The following is a 16,311-nucleotide window of genomic DNA, read 5'->3' as shown; positions in this document are numbered from 1 at the left end:
TTAGTCTATCCAGCTAGGTCCGTTTAAGTTAGAGGACCTAGTCTTCTGCTAATTCTCATATTTTCTAACAGGGCTAGGCCCATTTAAGTTAGAGGACCTAGTCCTCTTTACTCTCTCTCTCCTGTGTGTGCGCTTGTTAGGGCTAGGCCCATTTAAGTTAGAGGGCCGAGTCCTCGTTTTGCTTGTTGTGTACCTGTTAGGGCGAGGCCCGTTTAAATTAGAGGACCTTGTTTCTTCTTGTTGATAGCTCTGTTAAACATGTCTAAAGAGTCCAAAGACCACAAACCTTTGGGTTTCAAAAAATGCATTAAGTGCTCCCAGAAGATGTCAATTACAGATGGCCACAGCAATTGTGTCTCGGGGCCATTCACTTGCAGGAAACTTGTTTATTCTGCCATTCCTTTAGCTCCAGAGTTCTCCAGGGGCAGAAGAACAAGTTAATTTTGAAAGGTCTCCTCAAGTCTTCCTTCGAGGAAGACTTAGCAAGTTCTTCTTCCTCATCTAAGTCACATTCATCCAAAAAAGAGAAGGTCAAGTCGGCCAAGAGGCATTCGTGGGGCCGACTAGTGTATCGGAACCTCCTCAGAAATTACTGAAACTTGATAAGACTTCTACCTCCTCGGCTTCACTATCCTTTCATTACTATTAGGACCTCAGTTCCGTCCTCAGAAACGATATGGCCATTTCCAAGCTCGGGCCAGCCAAAAACTCTCAGCTAAGACCTACCTATAATGCCCCTCTCTTAGTTACTCCAGATCAAGTTTGCCTGCCCCTATATAATAGATGTAGTAATAGAAAAAATAGTAGAAGGCTCTGTCTGAGCAAATACCCTAACCAGGAGTTCCTAAAGTCCACCAGGAGTCCAGGCAGGGGAAAGGAGGGCGGAAAGTAATGAATGAACAAAGATCTACAACACAGATGGAACATTATGGTAAGACATAACTTCTTTATCAGATGTTGTAAATCTTTGTTCATTAATTACTATAAGGACCGAGTCCCCAGCTACTTGAGTCAAGGGTGACCCTAAGGAAGGATATTCCTGAGCACCATAGAACCAAAAGATGCTCGTCCCCTGGAGGCCAAATCCAATTTGTAATGGGAGATAAAGGTATGAGGTCTTGCCCAAGTGGCTGCTGCACAGATATCATTCATAGAGGCTCTGGAATGAAATGCTACAGAAGTAGCCATAGATCTGGCAGAATGAGCCTTTATTCTGGATGGTAAGGATAGCTTATTCTGTTGGTAGATAAAGGTAATGATGTTTCTAAGCCAGGAGGACAAAGTCACTTTGGAAACAGGTTTACCCAATCTGGGTCCTGCAAAGGCCACAAACAATTGATCTGTTTTCCTGAAAGATTTAGTCCTATCCAAATAACAACAAAGCTGCTGATGCACATCGAGGGTGTGCAAAAGGTACTCCCTTCTATTAGAATGCCGAGGGAAGAAAACTGGCAGGTCAATAGATTGGTTAATGGAAAAGCCAGAAATGACCTTGGGCAAGAAAGAAGGGTCAGTACAAAGAGACACCCTATCTGTGTGGAAGATTAAGTAAGGTCTCTTGACACTCAAGGCCTGCAGCTCAGATACTCTTCTCACTGAGGTAAGTGCTACTAGAAGTAAGGTTTTCCATGACAAAAATTTTAAATCACATGAATCAAAGGGCTCGAAAGGAGGACCTGTGAGAGATTGAAGTACCAAAGTCAAGTCCCAGGGTTCTAAGGGAGGCTTGACCAGAGGATTAACATGTAATACTCCTTTCAAAAAAGCCTTGCATACATGGTGTGACATAATCAAAGAATTATCAAGTCCATTATGAAAATTGGCGATAGCTGCTAAATGTACAGTGATCATTGATGCAGAGGCTCCTGCATGTAAAAGAGTAGTCAGGTATTGTAGGATCTTTTGAATAGGTATAGAGAAAGGGTCTAAGTTCTGATCTTTGGCCCAAATAGAGAACTTAGCCCATTTACTAGAATAAACTTTCCTGGTGGAAGGTTTGTGTGAAGCCAGAAGAATTTCACGAACAGGAGATGGGATGTTAGGCCGCCTGGCAATCATTAAAAATGGAGGAACCAAGATGTGAGCTTGAGACTGTGGAGGTTCGGATGAATCAGTCCCTGAGGATGAGATAGGTCTTGGGAATGATCCAGGATCCACGGGCTGTGAATCAGATGAGGCCATAGAAATGGGAACCAGACTTGACGGGGCCAGTAGGGGGCAATGAGGATCACTTTGCTTCTCAACCTCTGAGCTTACTAGAGAAATTCTGGAATGAGGGGAAATGGGACAAAGGCATACAGAAGACCTGGGGGCCAATCGTGCATTAGAGTGTCCCTTGGTGGTTCTCCCTGAGGGGGGATCAGGGCAAAGTAGCTTCTGCATTTGTAGTTTAGGGGGAAGCAAACACATCGCAGCAAGGCTTGCCTCAGCATTGGAAGATCTAATCCGCTGTTAAAGGGTTGAGGGACCACTTATGAGGCATCAGGATGTTCCTCCTCAGATTGTCCGCAATAAGGCTGGAACTCCTGGGATGTGCATTACTATAAGAAAGCACTTGGAAGCCATCGCCCAGTGCCAAATCCTCATGGCTTCCTGACACAAGCGATAAGACCTGGTTCCGCCTTGTTTGTTGATATACCAGACGACTGACATGTTGTCAGACTGAATTGCAATGGTCCCAGAGGGTAGGGATGCATGGAATGCTTGCAACACTAAGAAAACTGCCCTCAGTTCCAGGACATTTATATGCAAATTGGCCACAAAGATTCATTTGTGGCTTCATCCACCATAGAATTTCTTCCTTGCAACGGTTTGTAAGACGTATCATGTGGTCGAGTGGGTGAGTTAGAAACAACCATTGTGCGGAAAGGAGCCACTGCGGGATTCTCATGTGCAGTCTCGCCAGTGGTGCTAACATAATGGCAGCTGCCATGGAGCCTAAGAGTTGCAGTACAAGATGTGCTGATACACAGGTCTGAGGAAGTAGGCCTTGGATTTGGTGTCTTATTTTCGAAAGCCTGTGGGGGGGAGAGAAGCTTGACAGGATGTTGTGTCAAAGACTGCTCCAATAAATTCTAGCGTCTTCATTGGGGACATTTGAAATTTGTCCCTGTTGATTGTAATACCCAAGCGGGGAGTGAGACCTTGAGTATAAGAGAGGTTGTGGACTAGGAAATTCCTGGTTGGAGTGGTAAGGAGCCAATCGTCTAGACAAGGAAAGACCTGGAATCCGTGTAGTCGAAGATCAGCTTCCACAACTGCTATACATTTGGTGAACACTCGGGGGGCTGTCGAGAGACCGATGGCAGTGCCCTGAACTGGTAGTGATTGGCTCCCAGCCAGAAGCGGAGAAACGTCCAGGAGCGGTGATCCATCTTTATGTGGTAGTACGCGTCCTGGAGGTCTATACAGCACATCCAGTTGTCCCTCCCTAGGAAGGGAAGAATGGACTGTACCATGACCATCTGGAATTTTTGAGGTTTGATACATTTGTTCAATAGGCTGAGATCCAGGATTGGTCTCCAGTCCCCTGTTTTTTTTAGCACTAAAAAGAACCTAGAGTAAAATCCGGATACTGTCTGGTCTGGTGGGACTGGTTGGATGACTCTTTTTCTTAGCAACTTTTCTATTTCTAAAGCTGCTAATTCCCTCTGATTGGGTGGTACATCGGGGATTCGTTTGATGGGTCTGGGAATTAAATCGAATGGTATTTGGTAGCCTCTGGATATTATTCTCTGCACCCAAACATTGGTAGTAATAAGATGCCAGGCTGGTAGGTGCAGAGAAAAATGACCCCCAACTACTTCCAGAGGAAAGCAATTGGGCCACTGCACAGGAGTGCTGGTAGGGTCTGCCGGAGAAAGAATCTCCAGTATCTTCCATATGAGTTGCCCCCTCTGCCCCAGGGGGATTGTTCACCACGAGCGTCACGAAAAGATCCCTGTGATTTCTTGAACCATATTTTTCCTCCCTTCTGGTTCCTGGAGTAGGACCTGTAGGGGTTGGAAAGGCATATGCCCGCAGCAGACAAGGTCTTTCCATCTTTCTCATTACGTGCAAGTTTGTCTCGTACTTTGGATCCAAAAAGTGCACATTCGTCGACATGTACATTGATGAGAAAAGATTTAATGGGGTCTGCGAATTCACACAATCGCATCCAAGCATTATGTCTCATGACAATGCCTGATGTGACAGCTCGAGCTGCTCCCTCGGTGGTGTGAGATATCAAACATATCAAGGAGTTCAAGATGGATTCAAGGGTAGCTAGCTGCAAGGTGACAGCATCATGTACCTCATCAGGCATTACCCCCACCAAAGAGGAAGACATTTCAGAAATTAGGTCTCTTTGGAGGCGAGTAAAGTGTGCCAGATAGTTCAGCGACACCCTGCCATGAGGAACTCACCTCCAGGTGAGGAGCTCTGAGAGGACTGGAAGCCATCGGAGACATGGACATAGATGGCACCAGAAAGAAAATAGGTGCCGGGCTAGGTACCAAGGTACGGATGGTCCAAGCACTGCTCTGAGAGAGCATCAGCTACACCGGAGCTGATGCAGCAAGGGTGATCGGTGCCGACAGGGAAAAAACTGCTGTTGGAGCCAAGACAGTATGTGCCAGAGTTGACATCAGTACCAGGATCTGGGGTAGAGGCCAGAGGAGGGTAAACAGAGGAAGATGTAGTAAAAGATTCTGAGCCAAGAGGGATGGAAGGTCTAGCTGGAATGGGCAATCCCCTAGCTGCCAGAAGCTGGTCCACAACCTGCACTAGACCCAATTCAGAAAAACTCCTAGTGCATCTAAAGGAGGCTGCTGAGGGAAAATCACGTCTTTCTAGAAAGGAGCTAAACCTCTGCCCCAAAAAAGGGTCGTAAGTTGGAGAGTATCTTGTCCTTGGCAGATATTCAAGTTTTGAGGCTGATGGAGCCAAAGAAACTGTCTGCACTGTAGCAGGGGATGGTGCAGAAGCAGGTACAGTCATCGGAGCCAATGTTGGATCCAAGAACGGCACCAAAGTCAGTGGTGCTGAGGTTGGAACCGAAACAGGGGTGAATATCATGGACAGCACCAAGGGAGAAGATACAGAGCCTGGTGCTGAAGAGGTCTGCGCCGAGGATGCCGTTAAAGCATGGAGCCGACTCAGTTCCGTAACTGACGGAGATGCAGGAACCGAGTGACTCCATTTTTCCTTATATTTTTTGGTCTTTGGAGGGGGTGAGACCTCTGACCCAGATAGAGCCTCCGAAAAAGATGTCTTGATTAAACCTTTTAAAATAAGTTTATTTTTACGTTCTGCTAGTGTACGATTACTAAAACTAGCACAAATGTCACAGTCAACTTTAATATGATCCACACCCGAACAGTAGACACAACGAGCATGTGTATCCGAGTTAGGCATCTTATGCCCACACTTGTCACACCGTTTAAACCCCAAATTAGCTTTGTCTGACATAATAAGGCAACAAGGCTATCCTACAGAAAAAAACAAAATAAGGGAGAGAGAAAGGTGAGAAAATATCAACTATGGTATTTAAAAAAGAAAATACTACAAATGTTAAGGAAGGGCCCGTCAAAGGCAAGAGGGACAGTACCAAAAGTGGTAGAAATTAAATTACCAAGGTAAAGGGTAGGGAATAGAATTAGGTTATAGGCAACAGTGAGAAAAAGCTAAATTGACTAAAAAAAATAAACAATTTGAAGAAAAACTGTCTTAAAAATAACAATTTTCTACTTAGCTTTGAGAGAGATGGCTAGCACATCTGACTAGGAATGCAGCAAATGAGATTTGGAGTAACTAGGAGACAGGCATTATGTGTAGGTCTTAGTTGAGAGTTTTTGGCTGGCGCAAGCTTGGAAACAGCAGTATCAGTTCTGAGGATGGAACCGAGGTCTTAATAGTAATTAATGAACAAAGGTTTACAACATCAGATCTAAACTTTCTATTTAAAGGGTAAAATAAAACACTCCAAGGTTTTACCAGAAAAGCTCACCCGGACTCTGCCACAACTTGCCATGAGGGAAAGGTTAGCTTGTTTTTATTTTCTTGTATTTTGTATTGCTTTACTGCCTCCTTCTATTTTGTATATTGTGATTTGTTTTTTTTACACTGCGTTTTATTGTATTCTGTTTTTAAGTGCATATTTAAACTAGGAAAGAGACCACAGCTATCTCTCTCGTGAGTCACATAGAAATAAAGTTTTTCCCCACTCTCACCCTGGTGCTGTTGTGTTCTTAATCTCAAGTGTCTTTCTAGTTACCTTCCCCTTATGCTAATTTGACCACATACCTCCTTCCCACTACCCTTTCATTGGCTGTTGTGAGTAAACACAAAATTATCATTTTGTGAAATCATTTCCCTTCAGCCTTTTAAATTTATTGGCCACCCCACTGTACTCCAAAGAACCAGAATACAAAGTGCTCACCCCCTTTCCAATTTATCTTTTAAAATGAGTGGCTCTCCACTTAAGATAGCTAAAGCTTAAGTTACAGCCTCTTTCATAAGTAACTAATTAGTGAACACTGCAGTTCTAAGGATATTAACCAATTTTCCATCTCACCTTTAAAATCTGCAACATCTACTCCAAGACTACTAATTACTGGAGAGCCCACATTCTGCCTCTCAGCAGTTATCTTGGGATTAGTGCTTCTATTTTGCTCATGGTGAGAGAAGGAGCACAGGGACATTATTTCCTGGAGATGGCTGATCACCAGAAAAGCTAATAACTGTTTCATTGGTACCAGCTTGGATTTTGTGCTTACATTTTGCTCCTGGTGAGAGAAAGAGCAGAGTGCATTGATTTCTGATTGTTTTTTGTTGGGCATTGATAGGGCCGGCCTTTGGTCAACTGGTGCCATAGGAAAAATGTCTCCACAGCACTTCCCAACACCACCCAATACCCCCATTCTGGTCTACCTTCACCATCCAAATTACTGGAAAAGCACTCCTGCCAGAGTGGAGCCCTAGGCGGCTGCCTAGTTGGCCTATGGCTAAGGCCAGCTATAGGCACTGACTGTCTGTGCTTGATGTTCCTGACTGGTCTGGTTGCTATTCAAGGCAGCTACCGGGAAAAGGTTACAACAAGCCTACAGAACTTTACGTCATCTGGGACAAGACTGTGGATCACCAAACAGGCTGTAGCCTGCTTCTCATCTTTGGACTGGTGCCAATGTTTTGCTTCTGGTGAGAGAAGAAGCAAAGGAACACTGTATCCCAGCAGACCAGCACTAGTAGTAGACAGGCGGTAGCCATTCATGTGACTCCCCTCTTTTCATCATTCTTGACAAGCTAATTCTTTCTTTTCAGTAAGTACTGCTTTATTTGTTTCTAACTTCTTCGGAATATCTGCCTAAATCCTTCATCCATAAATCATCAGGGTCTACTTAGTTTTCTGTCAAGTGTTTGGCAGTGCCCTGTAGAGACAAAGACAACTTGAGTGACATTTTTTTCTGTAAAATCACAATTGAAATGTCACCAATACCTAGTTGTGCATAAGACAACTAGTTTCCAGTGTCAAGCACTGACCCCAGATTTGCAAACCGGATACTCCTGACATTCCTTTATATTCTCACTCCAGCTGTCTAAGCAGTAAAAAGGGTCTGTTACCATGGATATGAATTTTCCCATTATCTCCATTACCAGCCTGGTGCATATGGGCATCCTGAGGCAATGTAGAAATTCCCTCATATTTACTGGCAAACAGTTAATTCTCAAACTGATATATGTGACAGATGTATATACTCAATGTCAGTGGAGGTAAAGCTCTCACATAAAAGTGCTCCTAATGTCAATAAGGTCGCCAGTAGTACACACACTGCATCCATTGCACAAAATTCAAAGCAGACACATAAATGTAGATATGCTGAGGCACTTAAATGTAACCTTCCTAAACCCAAACATTTCTTAGATGAAGTACACATAACAAATACCTTCAGCAGCCCCAAATGCACTCTTTCAAAACAACATCCACATCAACATATACAGTTGCATCTCATGGAGCCTCTACTTCTAAGCCCATAAGGCAAGGCACCACAATCCAACATTCTGGTCAGGGGAGACACACTGATGTCCCTCTCATCAGGCTGAATAATCATGGTCAGTTGCTTATCAAGGGCTAGAATCCACCACATTATGCACACACTCAGGTCATTGGACCACAAGTACCAGCATGACTCAGTCATAGTCCATGTGGGTGTAAATGACCTGAGACATACCTCCTTAGACTATATGAAGAGAGACAGCACTGAGGAGCATTTTATCTTCTGCAAGAATGATGCTACAATATGAACAAAAGATGAGTGACTTTAATAATTGGCTTAGTTTCTGGTGTCATTCTAAGGAGGTGCAATATTTGTCAGTATGGAAGAAGATGGTCAACAGACCACACTGCTTTTCCATGGATGGTCTGCACCTCTCCCCTATAGACTCTTAAATAGTAGCTAGAACACTGTCTGCCCCATAGTGCCTTTTTTAGGCAATGCCAAACTGAAAGTACTTCTGACACAGCAAATCAAAACCAAGAAAATCTAAAGGTATTACTGCTCAATGCTAGGAGTCTAAACAAAAACTCCACTCCCTAGAAGCTCTCTTCACCCTAGAGAATGCTGACATCTGTGCAGTCACTGAAACATGGTTTAAAGCTGCGGACAGCACACTTGACAGTGCACGGTTATAATACCTTCCACACATTTAGACCAGTGACTATACAAAACAGGGACTAAAGGTGGCGGTGTTTCAATTTGCATCAAAAATAAATATACCTCAAGGCTGGTCAAACAGGACAATACACTTGACCTTCTTCATATTCAAATCACCATGGGCAAAATCCAATACTGCTTCCTTGCAAGCTATAGGTCCTTCTTTGTGACCCAGGAAACCCATACCATCTATTTAAACTAACTGGAAACATGCACCTTCCAACTCAATACCATATTATGGGTGACTTTAATTACCCCACTATTAACTGGGAATCCTATATGACACCAAATATACAGGCACAGAGATTCCTGGATTTTGTAAATACAAACTCCCTGGACTAGATTGTCAATACACCAAGCAGGGGTTCAACCATACTGGATCTGGTCCTCACTAATACGGGAGAGTGCTGCACACACCCTAGTATAATGCTTTCTCTGATCACAAAATGGTGTCCTTTGAAGTAAACATAAAACCTAGAATTCCAACTAACCTTGGGATATTCAGGAACTGCTCTAATGCTAACTTCCTACTATTAAGTGATAACCTGGCAAAATTTCACTTCCCCATAAACCCTGAGAACACTGCAGCCTATGCAGAACTGGTCATAGAAGCCCTATACAAGCGTGCTAATAGCTGCATAGAGGCAGCTGTACCCATCAGGCAGAAGTACAGAACTAATTTAAAAAATAAGCCACCCTAGTGGAATCACAAAATCAATAGGCTGTAAAACAGAAGGAAAATATCATGGCAAAAACTAAGAGGTGGAGCACCCATCAGGATAAAAGCACTTTCATTAAACTAAACAAATACCTCATAGGACAAATCAAGTCTATCAAAGCCAAATCTGAGGTAAATTTGGCCTCCCAAACTAAGGACAACCACAAAGCATTCTTTAGCTATGTTCGCAACCTCAAAGGTGCAGAGCTCATTGGAATGCAGACACCTATACTGAGCCAGAAGATATAGCAAACCTACTGGCCGACAAATTCAGCTCCAACTTTACCACTCTCTTCTCCTCAATCTTCCCTCAGGAAATACCAGCAAACAACTCCCCCCTCTATCACTAGAGAACAGGTGCTTAATGTGCTCTCTCTCTCTCTCGAAGGCCAAGAACATTGCATCAATGGGCCCTGACAATATCCCAGGATACCTTCTAAATAGCATGAAGCATGACCTATCAGGCCATCTGGAATTGTTATTAAACTGCAGCTTCCATACAGGCTTCATGCCTCATGAATGGAGGAACAATGGAGGCAATGTACAAATTGCCTCATGTACACAGACAACCCTCTCCTCCTACCACCCAACACTACAACCTGTAAGAGATGCACTTATCTAGCCAAACTGGAGGTAAAGCTCTCTCCAATCAAGACTGAACTTGACAGTCAAGAGGAGATGGTAAACACTTGCACCACACCACACTCATCACATAGTCTCACTAAATGTATACCACCAAAATCCACCCATAGAAACACAAAAACATTCGCTGAGGCTCTCAATAATAATCTGCTCAAGCAACAGAGACCTCCAAAGCTGAAATGCAAGCAACCTCCACCCCCCCAATACAACCCAAATGACACACAGCCCGCAGACTCAGTGTGCCACTCAACCACAGCCAATAAGGCAAAACAATGTGCCCAACACACTAGTCATAGGTGACTCTATAGTCAGGCACACTGATGTCCCACTCATCAAGCTAAACAAGGAGAAGGTTACTGTCAGCGGCCTGTCGGGTGCCAGGATCCACCACATAACCCACGCACTCAGGTCACTCCACAACAAGTACAAATATGACTCTGTCATTGTCCATGTTGGTGTGAACGACCTGAGACATACCTCCCTGGACTACATGAAAAGAGACATGGAAGAGATCTTTGATCTTGTAGCCCAGGCAGGTATGACCCTAGCCCTGAGTAGCATTCTGCCATCACCCAGAATGATGCCGCAGTACAAGGACAAAATGATTGACTTCAACAACTGGCTAAGCTTCTGGTGCCATTCTAAAGGGATCCAGTATCTGTCTGCCTGGGAAGACATGGTCGACAGACCATGATGCTTTGCCAGAGATGGCCTGCACCTGTCACCCCTGGGATTCCGAATACTGGCTAAGGTTCTTGCCTCCCCTATAGTGCCTTTTTTAGGCAAGGTTCAAATGACAAATTCACCACCGTAACAGGAACAGGAAGCAAAAACTGAGGGTGATGATACTCAATGCTAGAAGTTTAAATCTCAAAATGCACTCACTCGAGGCACTCCTTAAAATGGAGAACATCAATATCTGTGCGGTGACTGAGACCTGGTTCAAGGCTCCAGACAGCACCCCTGCACCACCAGGCTATAACTCATACCACACTTTTCGGCTATGTACCTTGGACTGGAACACCAAAGGTGGCGGTGTGTCCATATTCATTATGGATATCCACACCTCCAGGCTAGTTGCTCAGCATAATGCAGCCGAGGTTATCCAAGTGCAACTAACTCTGGGCAAAACTGTCAATCCAAATTGTAGCTTGCTACAGATCACCCACCATGCCCCAGGATTCCCACTCCTCTTTTCTTGATGTACTGGAAAATATTAGGGTTCAACCAAACAACCTAATAATGGGTGATTTCAACTACCCCACTATTAACTGGGAAAACTACTCATGTACCAACTCCTTCGCTCATCGCTTTCTGGAATTCATAAACTCCAATGCCCTGGATCAACTTATCCACACCCCCACCAGGGGCAACAATATCCTAGATCTAGTCAGTACCAACATGAGTGTTCCACACCTGAAGTCAATGCCTCATTGGTCCGATCCGACCATAAGCTAATTACCCTAGATATCCACATCCTGCCCCCACCCCCCATTAAGGAAACCATGGTAAAAAATTTCTCCAAAGCCAACTTCATGCTTCTTAAGACAGAAGTGGTGAACTTCATGACACCCAAGCAGATGGACAATACAGTTACGACTACTGAATCCTACACAATTGCACTTTATAAGCACTTACATCATCAGTGCATGGATTGTGCTATCCCAAACAGAACCAAGACGCTATCCTCCAAAAAAAGGAAGCCAATCCAGTGGTTCCCTGCCATAAACAAACTCTACAACAGAAGGAAGAAATTGTTGCAAAATAGAGTAAAATCCCATGAGTGGAGGAGCTCCCTGATCAGCCTCAGTAAGAAGCTGCGATCCCTGATAAAATCCTCCAAAGCTAGTTACGAAAACAAAATTGGCACTGATTCTAAAGACAACCACAAAGCATTCTATAGCTATGTCAAGAATATCAATGGCAACACTCAGATCTGCTCTGAGTTACAGCACAATGGCACTAAATATACAGACCCCAATGATATTGCCAACATCCTGGCAGATAGATTCAGTGCTAACTTTACCCCCCTCTCACCCCCTAAAGAGCCCATCTCTATACCGGAAGAATGCAAAGTTCCAGTAATCACGGCTGCACAAGTAAAAAACACACTCTCCAAAGCCAAGAACACAGCATCCATGGGACCAGACAACATCCCAGGCTGTGTTCTACATGAACTACAAAAAGAACTGGCACCCCACCTAAGTACCATGTTCAATCACAGCCTCACCTCAGGCTTTGTGCCAGGTGAATTGTGCACAGCGATGGCTATCCCACTCCATAAGAGGGGAGCCACCACGGACCCCAGGAACTACTGCCCCATTAGCATGATGAGCCTGGTCTGCAAGGCCATGGAACGTATCATCATGGAACTTATAAATAAAGACATTGGTAATCTCCAAACTCTGGGCTCCACCCAGTTCGGGTTTGTAAAAGGCAGATTATGTCTCCTAAACCTGACAGACTTCTTTGAAGCAGTCACCAAAGCCATAGACAAGGGTAAGGTGGTTTACACAGCCTATCTAGATCTTGCCAAGGCTTTTGACATCATCCCCGACTCTGGAATTATCGACAAACTCACTAAACTAGGTATAAATCCTTATGTCACAAGATGGGTTGCCAACTGGCTCACTGACAGAACCCACACTGTGAAAGTAGCAGACTCCAAATCCGATTTCAGACAAGTGGAGTAACACAGGGTTCAGTCCTGGGTCCTCTCCTGTTTGGTATCTGCTTCTCTGAAGTACAGGCTAACACAGAAGGTCTTTGGTTAACGAAGTTCGCAGATGACTGCAAACTAGGAGCCATAATCGAAACTCCTAACGATGTGGATATCCTACAAAAGGGCCTCACTGAGACAGATGCCTGGTGTCAAAGCCATGGCCTCAAGCTCAATGCCTGCCAAAAAGTGCATTGGTCATCCCCTTTGGTAAAAACTCTGTATCCATGAACTACAACATAGGCGGTAGTATACTTAACACCGAAAGTGTAGTAAGGGACCTTGGGACTCACGTGCACAGTAGTCTCTCCTTTGATAATCACATCACCACAGTAGTCAGGAAATCCTTCTACACACCTCATCACAAAAGGTTTCTCATCCAGAAAAAAAGAGGTCATTGTTCCCCTCTACTCATCACTCATTAGACCCATTATAGAGTACAATGCCCCTTTTGGTATGTACCTCATAAGACATCTACAACAACTGGAAAGGCAGTAGAAATACCTCACAAAGAGGAATACCAGCCTCAAACAGATGCCCTACGCAGACCGTCTCAAAAAACTCCAGGTTTACTCTGTCGCATATCGCCTACTCAGATGTGACCTCTGCCTAACATACAAAGCTATGTCAAACCCAGAGCTGTTGGACATGCTCCACTTAACGAAATCCCAATCCCTCTGAATTACACGCTCTAGGGACCTAAACCTTGTCACCACAATAAACAGAACATGCCGGAGGGATAGATTCCTGTCCCAGAGACTTCCCATACTCTGGAATAAACTACCTATCTATATCAAACAAAGCTCCTCATTAGCACTCTTCAAGAAAAATCTTGATGACTGAATGGGAAATAGGAAATTTACCCCGGGGATCAACTCTGTGGCTCTGCTCGACAGTGGCACAGGAAAATTATTTTCTTGGGTGGCAAAAGCCAAGTTACCTTTTTGGCTGGGCTTGTATAGGCCACAGGGCCGATAGCCTAGTACCTACCTATGAACAGAAATAGTCATCCCTCTGCACAAAGGTGGGCCATCTACAGACCCTGGAAACTACAGAAGCATAAGTCTCACTCATCACATATGCAATGACATGGAACAAAATATCATGGAAATGATCAGTAATGACATAGTAAACCTCCAGTCACTGGACCCAACCCAGTTTGGTTTCAACAAGGGCAAGTCATGCCTACTCAACTTGGTGGACTTCTTTGAGAAGGTCATCAAAGCAATGGATGAGGGCTAGATGGTTCACACAGCCTACCTTGACTTGGCCAAGGCTTGTGACACAATACCCAATTCAGGTTTGTTGACAAACTCAAGAGGTTAGGTATAAACCCTTATGTCAACCAGTGGATAGCCCACTGGCTCACAGACAGGGCCCAGGAAGTTAGAATTGGGGAGTCCACCTCTACAAAGAGACCAGTCACAAGTGGAGACCCTCAAGTATCAGTCCTGGGACCACTAAATTTACTTCTCTGAAGTCAAGGCCAATGTTAATGGCCTCTAGCAGACTACATTTGCAGATGATTACAAATTAGGAGCTGTCATTGAATCCAACACCAGCACAAGTTTTCTCCAGGAAGGTTGGACAAAAACAACTGGCGTCAGAGCCATGTACTAAAAAGTAATGCCAAGAAATGCATAATAGTATCCTTTGGGAAGTCATCCACCCCTGGTAGCTGTCATATTGACAGCACACCCCTAAGAGTTGACCCAGTAGTCAGGGACTTGGGAACACAAGCAGACAGTAATCTAGCCTCTGACCATCATGTGTCTACAGTAGTGAGGAAATCATTCTATGTTGCACACCTTATAAACAAAGGTATGGCATCTAGATTGAAGGAAGTCATTGCTCCACCATATTTGGCATTCATCAGACCTATCATCGAGTACAATGCCCCCTTTTGTATGTGCCTAACTAGGCATATCCAACAGTTGGAACATTCACAGAGGTTCCTCACTAAAGGAATGCACTGCATAAGTAACAAATCCTATGCAGATCACCACAAGACCCTGCCCCTGTATTCTGTCTTCTACAAGTGATTGAGGGGAGATCTATGCCTGGCATACAAGGTATTATCAGACCCTACCTTGATGGATCTGCTGCATATCCATGAAACAAATAGCACCAGAATTACCCATTCTAAAGACTTAAACTTTGCCTCTGATATAGATAGGACCTACTGGAGAAAAAGCTATGTATCCTAGAGACTAGCCTTTCTTTAGAACGGAATCACCATCCATGTGAAACAGAATTCCTCCCTAACCCAATTCAAGTGTGACTTGGACAATTGGATGGGGAACAGGAAATGTGGCACCTATGTCTCTAAATGGACACAGGCAGCCTGCAAATGGTTCTTTTCTCAGGCCCCTGCTTGTAAATGTTTATTCTCCTAAGCTCCTGTCTATACTATTATTATCAAGGGTGCGAGAACTTGTCAGAGATTTGGGATGCATGGCTAGGCTTAAAAAGGCCCTTGTGGTATTAAGCCAAGTAAACATCTATGGACCTGTAAAATAAACTGAAATAATACCAAATGTCACTAGCACTGAAAACTCTGAAAAGAAAAAATACCAACAGTATGTTCCAGTGCTTGCTGTTAAGATTTGTAACAAGTGACTCTCCAGTCCAAACCACAGGGAGCACAGATTTCTGACAAAATACAGACATTCCATAAACAAGAGTACTGCTGGTAATTTTCAGCCAGAATAATTAAACACACAGTTGAAAGAGCTGTGCCCTGATAAGTTATAAAACTAAAAGGCGAATTAGAGTATAAAGGAAAAAAATGTACTAGCATATTCAAAGTTATACCAGGGAAACATATTGGGATCTTTTGCATTTATGACAGAATAATACCAACATAAGGAAATGTTAGCATGTTCATAGTCATGTACTAACATGTACCAGCAGGGATTACAAAGGAGGGGCTAAGCATATAGTGAGTGCTAATTTTGGTCTTATAAGCCATGGTATGATTGAAGATACTTGGTGAATTGCTGCTTTTTTTCTGGTGTGCTATATTGGATACCACATTAGCACAAACAAGACCTTGTTGCATAATATAAAATACTACAGGTGACTGTCAGTGGTTTCATTTTCTGAGTTACTACAACTAGGATATGATTCTAGATCAAGAAGAAGAATGGAGATCATGCCATCATGGGCAGATTTAGTGACTACATAAATGAGTAAGACAACATCATATCGACAATGCATTCAACCAAATCCAAACATGCATATCTGGTTTCACTTGTCTCTTGTATGATAACAATTTGTATTGTTTTAATTTGGCTTAAAAATTAGTACCTTTATTCATTGAAATGTATTGATGATATAGATTTTTCAAAATGTGTTCAATCATTAAAATATCAGTATCTATTGATGATTTGACCTAAAATGTAACATCTTTTACTCACTTATAAATAATTACTTACTTCTCCATCTGGAGGCACAAAGTAAATGCTACTTGAGTCAAATTTGTAATCTGGGTTTTGGTTGATTTCCTGGTTGTAGAACTTGTTTAAGATGGTGCGGAGTGT

General features: G+C 43.6%; 1 protein-coding gene across 1 annotated transcript in view; it reads right to left on the bottom strand.

Moving 5' to 3' along the window:
* DNAH7 (dynein axonemal heavy chain 7) overlaps positions 1–16,311 on the bottom strand; it is a 4,771,155-nt gene that overhangs the window by 648,342 nt on the left and 4,106,502 nt on the right. Inside the window, exon 55 of the mRNA XM_044073696.1 lies at positions 16,207–16,311. This exon is cut by the window's right edge and continues 81 nt beyond it. Within this exon, the coding sequence (XP_043929631.1) occupies positions 16,207–16,311 (105 nt within the window). The remainder of the gene's footprint in view (positions 1–16,206) is intronic.

The sequence above is a fragment of the Protopterus annectens genome, chromosome 6.part0, assembly GCF_019279795.1.
Source record: "Protopterus annectens isolate FY-2018-M chromosome 6.part0, PAN1.0, whole genome shotgun sequence".
In the NCBI taxonomy this organism is placed as follows: Eukaryota; Metazoa; Chordata; order Ceratodontiformes; family Protopteridae; genus Protopterus; species Protopterus annectens.
This window is presented reverse-complemented; position numbering and strand designations above follow the sequence as displayed.